The 15,600-nt window shown below is 38.4% G+C and overlaps 1 protein-coding gene across 1 annotated transcript; it reads right to left on the bottom strand.

Annotated features, from left to right (window-relative positions):
• Positions 1–3,674: 3,674 nt before the first annotated feature.
• On the bottom strand, positions 3,675–5,203 carry LOC134369780 (isocitrate dehydrogenase [NADP], mitochondrial). Its single transcript, XM_063086489.1, has one exon. It carries the CDS (start codon positions 5,165–5,167, stop codon positions 3,965–3,967), a length of 1,203 nt encoding a protein of 400 aa, XP_062942559.1. The 5' UTR covers positions 5,168–5,203; the 3' UTR covers positions 3,675–3,964.
• Between the last annotated feature and the right edge of the window lie 10,397 nt (positions 5,204–15,600).

Genomic DNA, 15,600 nt, shown 5'->3' with positions numbered 1-15,600 from the left:
ATTTTGATTTTGATTGTATTGAATCTGTAAATCAATTTGGAAAGAATTGCTATCTTTACAATATTAAGTCTTCTAGTCCACGAGCACAGTTTATTCCTCCATTTATTTAAAATAAATAAGAAAAAACCTTAAATTTCTCTGTAAAGGTTTACAAATCTTTTGTTAGATTTGTTTCTAAATATTTAATAGTTTTAAAAAGCGTTAATATCAACATTTTCAAATGTATAAAAAGTAAACAGTTGTTTTAACTATAAGTTGATCTTGACTCTTAATCAAATGCCTTTTCTGCATTTGTTGAGGATTTTATAGGTTCATCCTTTAATCTGTCAATGGGGATATATTATGCTAATTGATCTCTAAACTAACCTTGCATTCTGGGTGGGCATAAATCTTAAGTTATGATGTATTATTATTTTAATATATGAGGTTACTTCATAAGTTTTGTGGAAAAATAGAATTAAAAGATGATACAAATCTTTGCATGAGTTTTTTTGAAGTACCCTTGATTCTGTTGCTAATATTTATTTTATAGTTCTTATGTTCGTGAGTAAAATTGGCCTGAAAATTTCCTTTTTATTATTATCCTTGTTGAATTTCTGATCAAGGTTATAAATTGAGCTGGAGATTATTCCCTTTTTCTGTATAAAGTTAGAATGATTCCTTTCTTGAATCTTGAGTAGAACTTGCTGGTGAAGTCATGGTAATTTCCCACTTAACATTTTGTAATTGATTTTTAGTGTAATTACACTGAATTCAGCAAAAGGATTTATATAATTTCAGCTTTTGAAATTTGTCGGCACTTATTGCATGGCTTAGTATGTGGTCAATTTTTGTTAATATTCTGTGTGCATATGAAAAGAATATGAATATTGCAGTTATTGGACACAGTTTTTTTCTCTATACAAAATCTTCAAATTTTATTCTTACTAATTTTATGTAGTCTGCATTTATATTTATTATTGAGATAATTATTTTATGTTTCTAATGAAATTCATCACGAATTTTTATGTCTTTCTGGTTGGCTGACTTTTTATCATTATGAAATGTCACTCATTTGTCTGTAATCTTTCTGTATTCTTATATTTTTTCTTATATTAGCTGTGTTCTTATTGTATTCTTATATTAATCTTATTGTATTCTTATATTTTCTGATAGATATGAAAAAAAAATATTTTCTTATATTTTTTATATTCCTTATAAATAGCATGTAACTGGATTATTTTTTAAGATTCCTTCACAATCTTTATTTCTAACTATAACATTTAGATAATTTATATTTAATATATGTACTCTATATCTGGGTATAAATCTACTACCTTTATTGATGCTTTCTATCACTATTTTATTGCCTTTGAATTTTTAAAATGTCATGTTTTCTTCTACTAATTTGAAATTTAAGTACTGTTTCTACTCTTATTGGGTTCCCTAGAAATTATGTTTTATAGACATATATCTCAGTTTAAATTCAGTCAGTACTTTTACCGTCTTGTCAGATTATTCAGGGAATTTAAAGCACTAAAACACCCTCCCAATTAGATATTATTGTTGTCATGTGTTTTACATACCATGCAATTCACCCACTTAAATGTATTAATTCAATGATTTCTCATGTATTACATAATTTTTAAAAGTTGTGATAAAATATGTATGACTATAACAAAGTTTATCATTTTAGTCATTTTTAAGCATACAATTCAGTGTATAGATATTTTCACTGTGAATTATGGACTAAATGTTTGTCTCCCCCTACAACTCATATCTTGAAATTTTAACCCCTATGTGATGGTATTAGCAGGTAAGGCCTTTGGGAGGTTATTAGGTCATGAAGGTGGAGCCCTCATGAATGGGATTAGTACCATTGTAAAAGAGACCCCAGAGAACTCTTGCCTTCTTTCTGCCATGTGAGGATACAGTGGAAAGTCATCAGTTTGCAACTTTGAAGGGGGCCTTCACCAGAACTGAACCATGCAGATATCCTGATCTCGGACTTCCAGGCTTCAGGACTATGAGAAATAAGTTTCTGTTGTTTATAAGCCACTTGGTCCTATGGTACTTTGTTATAGCAGCCCTAGCTAATACCTATGTATAGAATTCTAGGTTGATGGTTATTTTATTTCAGTACATTGTACTTATCTTCCGATTGTTAGCTGGTCTCCATCATTGCTGCCAATCTATTTTTTTTTAATTGAAACATGATTGTACATATCTGTGGGGTACAGAGTTGAATGTCAATACCTGTCTGTGTGCAATGTATGATGCTCATATCAGGATAGTTAGTGTATTCACCATTATGCAATGTAACCGTTTTTCATGGCTCTTTACCAATTCCTCCTTGACCCCCCTTCCCCTTATCATTTCCCACATCTGGTAACCTCAGTTCTGTTCTCTCCTTTTGAAAGTACAGCATACTATTGTGATTATTGTATTTTTCTTTCTTTTTTTATTTGGTTTTTTTTTAGTTCCAAGTTATGAGTGAGGACATGTGGTATTTCTCATTTTGTGCCTGGCTTATTTCATTTAACATGATTTTCTCTAAGTTCATCCATGTTGCTGCAAATGACAGGATTCCATTATTTTTTATAATGCCACTCTAATTCTCACTCCTTTGTAGATAATGTGCCATTTTCTTTTTTGGCAGGCTGCTCTTCTCTATGTCTTTGGTGGTTTGCCGTTCATGTTGCTATATCTAGATGTGTACTTTTAAAAAAATTATCCTGATTGGCATTTGTTGGGCTTCTTGGATCAGAAGATTGAGGTCTTTCATCTGTTTAAATATTGACTGTCTCAATCTCTCCTCTGTTGTCGAATCTCTAATTAAACATGTGTTAGACCTTTTCATTCTATCCTCTGTGTCTTAATCTCTAGGGGTTTTTTTGTTTGTTTTTTGGCAGCTGCCAGGTATGGGGATCCAAACCCTTGTTCCTTGGTATTATCAACACTGTGCTCTAATCAAGTGTCTCTAATCTCTATGTAGCTTTCATATTTTTGTCTATGCTGCCTTCTGGATAATTTCTTCAGAGCTTTCTTCAATTTCAGCACTTCTCTTTTCAGGTATGTCTAGTCTTCTGTTTAGTACATATATCCACTATTGTGGATTTTATGCTCATTTTACCATCCAGTTTACAGCTTGGGAAACTGAGCTCAGTAAGGTTGGATAACATTCCTAAGATTACTCAGCTTTTGAGTAACATAGTTGGCAGTCACAACAAACACTGTCTGACTGAAAAGCCCAGGCTCCTGACTAATATGTTGTATTGTTTCCAGTGAGCCAAAATTTTATGACTTTTAAAAAGCACTTTTTATTTAGATACTTATATATAAGCTCACGTGTTATTTTTCAGCCTATACTCTTTAAAACTTAAGATCCCAAATTTCTTTCTGGTTTATAGTGTTTTCATTGTCCTAACTAGCTTGGCCAAATTGATTTCCAATTTCTTTTGGTCACTTTCTACCAATATATGCTGAATATTTTTCTTTGAGTTTCCCACAGATTCCCAAAAAAAGCACTGCAACAGTGATGACAACAGTCTTCCATTGAAGTTCTATAGACATGAGTATGTATTTTTAGTTATGATTTTTTAAGTTTTTTATTTTTGTGTATAATTGCTTTTATTTTTATTTTTATTTTTATTTTATTTTATTTTATTTTTTATTTTTTTATTTTATTATTATTTTTTTTTGTGAAGAGCTTTTTAGTAGCTAAATATGGCACCATGTGTTCCAAGGGCAATATAAATTACAGTATGCAGAACATACTGACTGGCTGAAGTAAGACACACTGTTCCTGCCCCACGTCACCATGAGGGGAACACACATATACTTTTAAAAACATCTCGCTTATAAAAAAAGTCCCCTAGAAAGGCCTCCAGAGGGGGGCTGTGAGGCTCACCCTCCACTGCGTGTCGGGAGGACCTGCTGCCGCCGGTTCTGGCCCGTCCACAGCTGCTGGGGCGGCGCGTCTCTCCTACTGCTTGCCCAGCGCTCTGTCCAGGTTGCTCTTGATGGTGTCCAGGAAGTCCGTGGTGTTCAGGAAGTGCTCATTCAGCTTCACGTTGCTTAGGCCGTGGATGCAGCCCGCGAGGTCCTTGGTCATGGCTCCGCTCTCTACTGTCTCGACACACACCTTTTCCAGAGTCTGGGCAAACCTGATGAGGTCCTGGTTCCCATCCAGCTTCCCCCGGTGCTCTAGGCCACGTGTCCAAGCAAAGATGCTGGCAATGGGGTTGGTACTAGTAGGCCGGCCCTTCTGATGCTCCCGATAGTGGCGGGTGACTGTCCCATGAGCAGCCTCAGCCTCAATGGTCTTCCCATCCGGACAGACAAGCACAGACGTCATCAGGCCGAGGGAGCCAAAGCCCTGGGCCAGGATGTCTGACTGCACGTCTCCATCGTAGTTATTGCAGGCCCACACAAAGCCTCCCGAAGACTTCAGGACCTGAGCCACCATGTCATCAATAAGCCGGTGCTCATACCAGATCTTATTCTTGTCGAAGTCAGTCTTATAGTGCTTGTCAAAGATCTCCTGGAAGATGTCCTTGAAACGCCCATCATAGGCTTTCAAAATGGTGTTCTTAGTGCTCATGTACAGCGGCCACTTCTTCTGGATGGCATACTGGAAGCAGCTGTGCGCAAAACCCGAGATAGACTCATCCGTGTTGTACATGCCCATGCCCACACCGCCCATGGGGAAGTTGTACACCTCCCACTCCTTGGCACTGCTGCCGTCCTTCGGGGTGAAGACCATCTTAAACGTGCCAGCCCGGTCCACCACGAAATCTGTGGCCTTGTACTGGTCGCCATGGGCATGCCTGCCGATGGTGATGGGCTTGGTCCAGCCGGGGACGAGGCATGGGATGTTTTTGCAGATAATGGGCTCCCGGAAGACAGTCCCCCCAAGGATGTTCCGGATGGTTCCGTTGGGACTTTTCCACATTTTCTTCAGCTTGAACTCTTCCACACGGGCCTCATCAGGGGTGATGGTGGCACACTTGACAGCCACATTGTACTTCTGGGTGGCCAATGCAGAGTCGATAGTGACCTGGTCATTGGTCTGGTCACGATTTGGGAGCCCGAGGTCAAAATACTTCAGCTGGATGTCCACGTGGGGCAGGATGAGCTTCTCCTTGATGAACTGCCAGATAATGCGGGTCATCTCATCACCGTCCATCTCCACCACTGGCTTTGCCACCTTGATCCTCTTGTCAGCATCTGTTCCTCTAATGGACTGGGGTCTTAGGCCTGGTGAGAGGCAGTACTGCAGTCCACAGTGTCCGGAGTCCGGCCTTTGCCTGCTAAGGGATCAGCGTGGAAACACTTGTGTCCTTTGCTAGCACAGCAGCAGCAGAGTTTCTGAGGCTGGGAAATCCAAAGCCCATCTGATGGTGGTGACAGTGACCCAGGGGTCTCACATTTCAAGATGGTGGAAGCAGAGAGAGCAGAGAGCTAATTGCTTTTATTTTTAGGTATGATGAGTAGAAAATGTCATAAGGGTTATTATTGCTCTAAGAGATTCTGATAAGGAATTTATGAAATGAGTGTTGCATATAGAAAATTTTAAAAGAGTAATATAGAAAACTTTCAAGGTTGAGTACAGTCTGTATGAGCAGGGTGATGGAATTCAGCCATTCGTCGTTCTTCTTTCTCACACATCTTTGCGTTCCTGTGTCTGCCTTCAGGCAAGCCATATCTAGGAGTCTAGCAAATTTAATAGACACTTGGGTCATGATTTGGCACTTGTGCTATCCAGGAGCTTGGTTCTGATTCCCACATCTAGAAGAGAGTTTCTGCACTTTTTTACAGGAAAAGTAACTTAAGAAGAGCCAGTATTTGTGAGCTACTTACATATAGGAAGAGGAAACTAAAAATTCCTTAGGTTTGGAATACCACAAAAATCCTTTATCATGATTAAAAGAGGAGTCAGTTAAAATGGTTCTTTATTATATGGGTGTGGCTGTAGTCAATCATATCTTTACTTTTACCCTCAAGAACAGAAACCTACAAATATTAAAAACCTGGAGTAAGGTAAGTTATTACGTACTGAAGTCCCTCCCTACTAAGAGATTCAAGTGTACTTCTATACCCATTATAATCATATTACTCACTTCAGAATGAGACACAGGAAATTCTGATTTTACAGTATTTGCAGTCATTCTTGCATTCCTTGCTTAAGACAACATAACTTGCAAAAAGTACAATACCTTGACATTGTTGCAAATTGGGTCTTCCAGGTTAACAGATTAATATAAAACATAAACTATGATTATTGGGTCTTAAATTATTTGAATGATTTGAAAGTTGGACTCTGAGACCACATTAATAAACAGAATTTGCTAATTTGTATCAACTTGGAAATGCATTTATTTAATTTTGTAGAACAAATATACTGCATGGGATCAGTGGAGGATATATTTACTAATTTAGTATAATGAGTACCTTCTGATGGATTTTTTTGTTTCAGTGTCTAGTTAACCTTAATATTCAAACTTGAGGGAATAAAATGGAAACAATAATGGGACAGTAGGGTGCTAACCCAGTAAAAAGTGTCACTTTCAGTTGTTTAGTGCATATTTGTATTACTATGTAAATTTCATAATTACCCAGTGAATCTAAGATTTAGTTAGAAATGTATTCATGTTTTTTGGAAATTCCACTTTGGAGAATTGTTGAGTTAATTGCTTGCTTCATTTGAGGATCTAGAGTAAACTGTGTTTTCTGTAAAATGTCACCAACTGTGCCTTTTTCAAAACAAAAATAGTATATATTTGGCTAGGTCTACTCATCTTATAATACCTCTTTTGGGGTTCTTCTGTCACAGCTGATAACACCTACAGTACTGAACATTTTCTAGAGAAGTTAACAAAAGGTTTTCTCCCCTCTTCCAGCCCCACAAATTTTACATATTGTTGCCAATATATCTTTAATAATACTAACAAGATAGTCTTCTTGAGTGGTACATAATAGATTGCCCTCTGTGTTTAATAAAACAAAGCTTTTATTTAAAAAAAAAAAAAAACAGGACTAAAGATTATTTTTATGAGAAATAAGTAAACCATAGTTGGTATTTAAAATTGTATTACTTTTATTTTGATCAGTGTAGACTAATCTAACATGGGAACATAGAGGCCTTTGGTCACTGTTTCCGCTAAGAACTCATGACCTTTAACTGGTAACAAACCAGTGACCTTGGCCCTGGTAACAAACGTTTCAGTGATAATTTACCAAGATAGGAGAACTGTTGCTGCTAGAAATAGTTATGCAGGATAAAATGCAATCTCTGATTTTCTGAGAGCCCATGATTCTAGTTTATTTCTAGTTACTGGTATCTATATTTATGTATGTATATTTTTAAGTCATGTGTCTTTTAGACTCAGAAGTTATTAAAAAATCAAACTCAAACTATGGGAGAGATGTTTTGGAGATTAGAATCATCATGTTGCTGAAAGCTATCTCATGAGATTTTAGACCATGATAAGAGGCACGGAGGCAATATAAGAAATAAAATCAAACTTCTTGCTTACTAATTTTGCATAATTTTTAAGTTAAATATTTAAGTTATGGGTTTTTGTCCATATGCAAATTTGTCCTAAAGATTACAATCTTTTGAAATCTTTTTTTTTTTTTTTGGCTTTTTCCGTGACCGGCACTCAGCCAGGGAGTGCACCGGCCATTCCTATATAGGATCCGAACCTGCGGCACCAGTGTCGCTGCGCTCCTAGTGCCACACTCTCCCGAGTGCGCCATGGGCTCAGCCCGAAATCTTTTTGATATTTAGAAAAAATGTTATCACTTCTAAGTATAGAATATACAGGATGGTCAAATCTGATTGGATGATATGCTTCAGTGTTCTAACACTTAATAATCATCTGAAGCAGGCATTAGCATTTAAAACATACAGTGACATTTCTAAATTTCTTTATACTTTTCTACTTATCAAAATGCTAAATATAATTAGACAAAATTACTTCTTAAAGATGATGAAGACTTTGATTTCAGAAAGTTTCTCACTCTCACCTTTTTACAGATAATTGAATTCGACAATCTCTTAAGGCCCTAGGAGGTATGTGGTTTAGCATATCTGACTTTTCGTGTCATGATTCATCTAACAAGAACAGATACTCCCAGCAGAGGTCAGTCTTGTCTTGTGTTGGTAAGTACTATACCATAAAGGAAAAACTTGGGATTTTATTTAAAAGTTCAGTATATTTTATATAGTTAGTAATCCATTAATTGTGCAAAGGAGAAACTTAAAAATTGGTCATTTTTATTGTAACGAGTAACTGGGTAATATTTTGGCTCCTCTATTACCATACCATATTTTTTCCTCAGATCCCCAAAAGGCTCTATTGCTTGCTAAATACTTCCTAAAAGTGGGCTATAAATGGTAGAAATAAACAATTATCTAAATGCAGCAGCAGATAGTTTGGGATAAATGCCAAATTATCAGATTTTAAAGCAGAAAAAAGAAAAAAGCCTGCAAAATTCAGTTTGAGAAGAAAAACACAGAGGTGGGATAATTTTGTGCAAGTCAGCCCCTTGCCTTAGCTGTCTTCTCTGCAATGTGGGGATAACCATGCCTGCTCTCTTTCCTTAAGATAAATCCTGTTTGATGTCAGACTAAACTAATATTTTGATCTCTAAACCAAGAATTTTATATAAATGCAGAAATGGCACTCTGGGATAAAGCATATGTTTACAAGTAATGCCTTTGGAGTTGTTGATGCCAACATACAGTAAGCAGTTACACAAACATAGCTCAGAGAACATCTTCAAGGTTACTGAGATGATAAGTGACTTCACTGGAAACAGACGGCATAGTGGAAAGAGCAGCGAGTTAGTAACAGTCCTGTACCTTAAGTAAACATAATTAAGTAAATGGTGCATTTGCTGTGCAAATACACTCTAAAAGTGAGACTCCTAATCCTTTTTTTCCAACTAAATTATTACCCAAGGCTCCTACCCAGCAGAATTTGTAGCACTAGTATTGGTTAGAAATCAGAATATTTGGATTTTAACTTGCAGCACTGCCAGTAAACAGTTGGGCAGGTGACTTTGAGCAAGTCAAGACCTCTCTGGACTTTGGTTTTTTCTTCAGTGGAGTGAAGGGATTGGATTTTGGAGGTCACAAACTCCAGTGTTTTCCAGGATCAGGAAGATAGAAGTTGCTGGGAATGGAGGGGCAAGTGGAGAAATGGAGTGTGCAGGCCTTACAACAAAGTATTTGATACAGACAAAATATTGAATGCCCCATGTTGGTCAAACTTATCCTATATGCAGAGGTGGGTAGACAGATGCAGATGAGAAAACTGAGGTTCAGAGAGGTACCTAGTTACAAATGCAGACTTCAACTCTGGTCTTCTCTCTGATGATCTGGATTGCTTCCTGCTTCACCACACTAAATCCTGGTGAGGTCTATGGGCTTGATCCAAACAAATCTCTGGAAGAGGGGGCTTATTTTTGATTCTCTGTATCCTCCATCCACGCCCTTTCATTCTTATTGGGATCCTTTTCTATTGACCTCCTACCTCCTCAGTTGTGCTCATGTATTTCTGAGCATCAGTTTTGGGGGAGACACCTTTAGGAGCTGGGGAAGCAGACCAGTCCTGCATGGTATGGCCCTTTACCTGAAGGCTCACTGCTGTGACAGCCACATTTGCCCTCAGCAGAACTTACCCAGGCTGCATTCACTTCTTCACAGACACTAGTTAGCCAGCCAAATAGACTGAGCCATTCCGTGCATTTAGTTTGTTGTGGAGCCTTAATATGCCAGGCCCTAGGCAGGGCAATGGTGGAGGAAGAAAGACGGCTTCAACTCCAAAGGGGCCTCAGCCCAGTGAGGAAAGCAAAAATGTGTATTGCAACTACAGACAATGGAATCAGTGCCACAGACCTCTGTAGAGAGCCTGGGGCACAGAGGAGAGAGAAGTCATTTTTCCAGGGCACTTGTAGGGGTATGGAAGATGTCACCGAGGAGCTTCTGTTTAAGCTGAGCCCTGAAGATTGTGTCCACCAGTGAGGAAGGTAGGACAAAAGAATTTTCTCAGAGGAAACACCATGGAATAAGACTTTGGTGACAATCAGCAATGATTTACCATTCCACACTGTCCAGGTAATACTAATACTTTAATATAAAGTGTTACGTGGCTTTATCTAAAGGAGTGAGCAATAAGGGGATTTTGTGAGCTGTGACAGGGCAGGCAAGGGAATTATTTTTAAGTGAAGAGTTTTTGGCATCTCTCAAATAACATCTCTAAGATGGCTTCCTCTTCTATGTATCCCAGCCTAGTTGATCCATATCCCAACACTGTTTGAATTAACTTTTGGCTTCTTTTTTAAATAGCTTCTACATCCTGGTTTCTCTTTCCAAGTTTTCACGGTGCATGCTGGTTCATTTACACTGATTGTTTGCAATGATTGCGATAAATCCTTGGTGCTGATGAACCTTCCTTGTTCTTTATTTTAAAGAGTGATCCTTTTACTGCCAGTTGCTATTTTTCCATCAACAGCCTGAAATTCCATGCCTCTGGGTCTCTACTGTTCCATTTTATAACATCTAATGAATGTAAGAACTGGCTCTGCAAATGCATTGCCTTAATCTTGTTGCCTGCAGTGAGATGCTTTTAATATTTTCTCCACATGTGAACTCAGTGTTTTCCTTTTGCTTTTCTTTAATTTCCATGTGGTTAATCCCTTACTACTGCAGGGAGGCTGGATATTTATAGATTTTTCCCTTTCACCCTATCTTCAATAATGTGCTTTTTACATTCATTGAACACATCCATCACAATAAATCGTCCTTTCTCTGGTTGTATTGACTTGCATTCCTATACACCAGATTCCCTTTTTATATCATTATTAATGTTCATGGTAATTTTCACTAGCTTGGGGAGCTGGGCATTAGAGCTGGCACAGAGCTTCAAGTTGTCCTATTACTCATGTCCAAATGACTCATGTCATGATGCCTGGTTTCAAATTTTATCAATAAGTCAAGACCAAGGTTATATGGTTTTTTCCTCCCTAATTGACTCAATATAAAATGAGCATATTAAATAAGCAACTTTAAATTATTCCACATTTCATTAAAATGTTCTTTATTTGATAGCCCTTTTATGCCCTGAATGATGTAAGATATTCTTATTACCAATGTTGAATATTTTTTATAATCAGAAGTCCAGTTTTATAAACTTGAAAGCCCCTAGTAGATATAAGTAGGAGACTGAGTTATAAGCAGTTAGTATTGGTCATTCTTAGATGTTATTGCTTTCCAATAGCTCCATTAATTTTAACAGAGTCTACAATGATGTAGTTTTAAAATTCTTAGATTGTTTTTATGCTTCATTTATATTCTTTTAATATGTTAATTTTTTTCTATTACTATGCATGTCATCAGTTTGCAGATGGCAGGGATGTAATTGGCAGAACTTGTACTGCTGTTCTTTAGGCAAAAATAAACTGTGTCTACAGCTCATCAAACATTTTATAGCTTGCAGAGGGTTTCTCAGAAAACATCCTTCAGAAGTAGCTCTGCGTACTTCTCAGAACCCCCAGAGCCAGTCATTCTGCCACAACAGAGTCCTGTGCTTTCCTGTTCCTAACCATTTTGATTATTCAGCATCCTCTTCAGATATGGTGACATTTCCATGATTCTGGTTGTATATGCATTTTTATTTAACTGTACCACTTGAGTATTGTGGCATTTTGGAAGCACTTAAATATTTGCTTCAAAACTCCACATCTTTGTGACATTTTTCAATAGTAACTTCTGGATATTAGAAATGCTGAAAATATTTCTTTTTGATTATCTCAAAAGCTCTTGTTTCAATTTTTTTACTTTTGTAGCTTTTAAAATTTTCAATATAATTTAAAATAATCAGTTAATTTTTGTTTTCAGATTCAGTTATCTCTGTTGCCATATTTTATTACTTCCAAAAACACACCTGTTTTCTGCCCCATTTCAGTATCTCTGAAACTAGGATGCATCTTCCAACTGAAGATGTGTCATGGTTTAATTGGCAGCATTTTTTTCTTTTAGTGATACAAAAATTAATGGTATCCAAGATTATATAAAATGCAGCTTTTTATTTTTATTTTCTAAGGAAAATAAAAGGTAATAAATAGAAGGTGGTCCTGGTGTCTCTGATTTTGTTGTGCAGTGAGTAAGAATTCCTGGCTGTTCTCTGAGCTTGCTTCTTTTCTGTCTCAATCTTTCTATTCAAGTTTATCTTCCAAATTGTTCATTTAGTTATTAATTCTCTTCAATTAGTGGAAGTTAAGTAACAGAAGGGAAAAATTTTTGCGAATTTCTACATATATGACTTCACACCTGGCCAGGCCAAGGTATCTTTCTGTAGCAGGGGATGGGGGAAGGAGAAATTATGGGAATAGGAGTTGGGATTAGGATTTTTGTAAGAAGAATGCAAAGAAAAAGAGTCATTTTTTAGCTTTTAGTTACCATAGAGTGTTTTTAATAATGCTGGCAGTGTGAAAAGCTTGACTTTATCAAAAGAAGGAAGGTTTTCCTAAATTTCTTTAAAGCTCAGAAACTTAGTAAAAGAAAAATTTGTAGAATTTCTTTTAGAGTCTAGGGGGTTTGCTCCCCCTAGGAAGAAGGATCTGGATTACAGCAAGTAGAAGACCTACTTTTTTGGTCTCATGTGATAAGTGCCTCTGCTTTTTCCTTAAAGTCCTCACTTTCCCCCTTTTTAGGGCTGTGCCTCAAGTGTGGAGAGTGTAGAAACCTCAGGAAAGGCATGGGGGAGTCTGAGAACATTTGAGCTAGAGGTCTGCTTCTTTGCCAAAGTATGAGGGAGACCAAAAACTCTAGATCTAGTCAACTTCAGCCTTTAGCTCTGGGCCATGACCGCTGTAGCAAGATAGCAATAACATGGAGGTCACCTTGGAGAAAGCTAGAAGGATTGAGACTGTGCTTCTGGCTCCCTGGGTCCTGTCCGTGGTGCATAGGGAATTGAGTGGTTTTCCATGCCTGGAGTTTTTCCACCACCTCAGAGATGCTGTGAGGGGCAGCAGATGAGATAAGGCCTTATCAGAGCCCAGAGAGTATAGTGCAAGGATCCTTTAAGAGCACAGGCTGGGATCACAGTTTCCAGTAGTGGTTGCCTGTTGCACTCTCTTTGTCCTCACATGGATTTGCCACTTCTCTCCCCTGGGTGATGGAGACACAAAGGATTACTCAAAGCCCATTTTCTCCAAGCAGTGAGATACCACAAAGGGGTTAACTTCCTGGAACCCTCAAGAGAGAGGCATTCCTCCTTTGGGAAATTAACACTGAACTGGGGTTCTGTCTCAGTATTTATTCTGCAGGCCAGAAAGTTACAGAAAAAGAACAGAGGTAGAGTTATGACTAAGTGCAGTTTAACAATAGAAGTGGGCCAAGCCTGTGGCGCACTCGGTAGAGTGCGGCGCTGGGAGCGCGGCAGCGCTCCCGCTGCGGGTTTGGATCCAATATAGGAATGACCGGTGCACTCACTGGCTGAGTGCCGGTCACGAAAAAAATGACAAAAAACAAAACAAAACAATAGAAGCTGGTAAATCAGTGAAATAACAAAGTGACATTCCATAATTTGCAAAAGGCTGTCAATACACCAACAAAAGCTGGTTCTTAGCAAATGCTGTGTTTTCCTACAGCAGTTTCCTCAGTATTTTTACATAACAATAAGCAACTTTTTAAACATATCAATCAGTAGGTTAACCTGCTCTCAAGGGCATCTGTCCTTGAGAGCCAGCAACTTTGCTGTTACAATTCTTTATCTTACAACAGAGACTTTAGCCTGGGGAAAGTTTCCTGTCTTTTGCAAGGTTAACATTTCTATATGTAATTTTAAGAAGTTAGGCTAAACTGGAAACTACAGGGCTTTGGAAACTAGGCCCTGTAAAATACATTTGCTTTATAAATGTTAATGTACTCCACAGTTGCCAGTATTTTCCACAAAAAAACAAGTGTGAACAGTTTTACTCATTGTGACCAGTTCAGGGAGCTGAGCAACCTGCTTGCCTACAGCAGAATACAATGGAGAGCCAGAGAACATCTCCTGAATCTGAGGTCTGCTTCTCTTTCTCTCTCCTTCCAAAGAGGATAAAGTAAGCTGCTTCTTATAACTAGATGCCATCTTTGGAGAGAAGGGGTTAGGGAAAGAACTCTGTAACATAAGTGTCTCAGTTTGGGTACAGTCAGGGGATAGAAACCACAGTAGCTTGAACAGGGATAGAAATCACACAGTGGCTTGAACAGGGAAAGTTTAATATAAAGAATGGTTAAATAATGATAAAAGAATAACTGTAAGATATAAGAAAATGCTTTGTGTTACCCTAAGACTGAGGGAGTGTACTCAGAGAAAGACAAAGTTGGAAGAAGGGTCCCCTCCTCACTGCTGGGGTTCAGACCTCATTGGAGAACATGAGACACAGATCAGTGTTCCAGAGCTGGTCTGCAGTCACTGGGCAAGCAAGAAGCAACCCTCTGGAGTACAGGTGAGCTGCATCTGTTGGCTAGCTGGGCAGGAATACAGAAGGAGTGGGGATGCTGGTGGCAACCCTCTGGGGGTTGGTAGTTTGCAGGCAGTACCCAGCCAGTGGCCGAGGAAGTAGGGTATACAGAGGAAGTGGGGGTGCCAGTGCAGGCAAGAGGCCAGAGTGTGTAGTGTCCGGGTTGTGAGGGAAGGTGATCATCAGTACAGGCCTTGCCTATGAAGAGGTCCAAGGACTACCTTGTGGACTAGCAGATGGGGCAGAACACCACCAGAGTCCTCACACCTCACACCTACACCACTGAACCATTGCAGAGCAGCCAGAAACAGCAGGAGAGTCTCTTTCTCCTGTAGTGCCCCCAGCACCTTTTACTGAGAGAGTTTAACATCACACACACTGTAAAGGAGAAATACTTAAGGGAATTCCATCCTTTATCACAGAGCATGTATTGAAGGGTGACTTTGTAGGTGAGAGGCATGAATCTTTACTCTGAAGAGACTAGATCATCCAAAAGATTCTCTGACAGTTGACACTCTCAATGGATCTCCAATTAACAGAGTTGTTGGATTAACCAACACTCTGTATCCTCTATAAAACTTTATACAGATTCATGCCCACTGCATGGTGTTAACTCATAGCTAGTTGGCTAAGCTCTAGTATACCATTGCACTTAAACTCCCACACCATTTGGAAATTGTTATTTATTTCCAAATCTGTTTATACTAGTTGTATTAGGTATCTGTTGCTAAACCTATTTATACTAGTTGCATTAGTTTTCTAAATCACTTGAAACTTAGTGGTTTAAAAAAAAAAAAACTATCATAACAGTGAACATTTATTGCACCACAGTTTTTGTGGGTCTGGAATTCTGGTGTACGTTTTGAGGGATCATACAGAAAGAAGCAGCTTAATATGGATAGTTATGACTTGATGGTCTCTCAGAAGTTGTAACCAAGTTACTGGCTGGGTCTGTAGTCATCTGAAGGCTTGACTGGGTCTGAAGGAAGTGTTTACAAAATGACTCACTTGTGGTTGATGAGCTGATGGTGGCTGTTGTCAGGAGGCCTCAGTTTCTTGCTGTGGAAACATCTCCATAAAGTGGTTAAGTGCCCTCATGAC

This window comes from Cynocephalus volans, chromosome 2, assembly GCF_027409185.1.
Source record: "Cynocephalus volans isolate mCynVol1 chromosome 2, mCynVol1.pri, whole genome shotgun sequence".
NCBI classification, from domain to species: domain Eukaryota; kingdom Metazoa; phylum Chordata; class Mammalia; order Dermoptera; family Cynocephalidae; genus Cynocephalus; species Cynocephalus volans.
The sequence above is the reverse complement of the archived record's forward strand: the minus strand, read 5'-3'. Positions and strand labels throughout refer to the sequence as shown.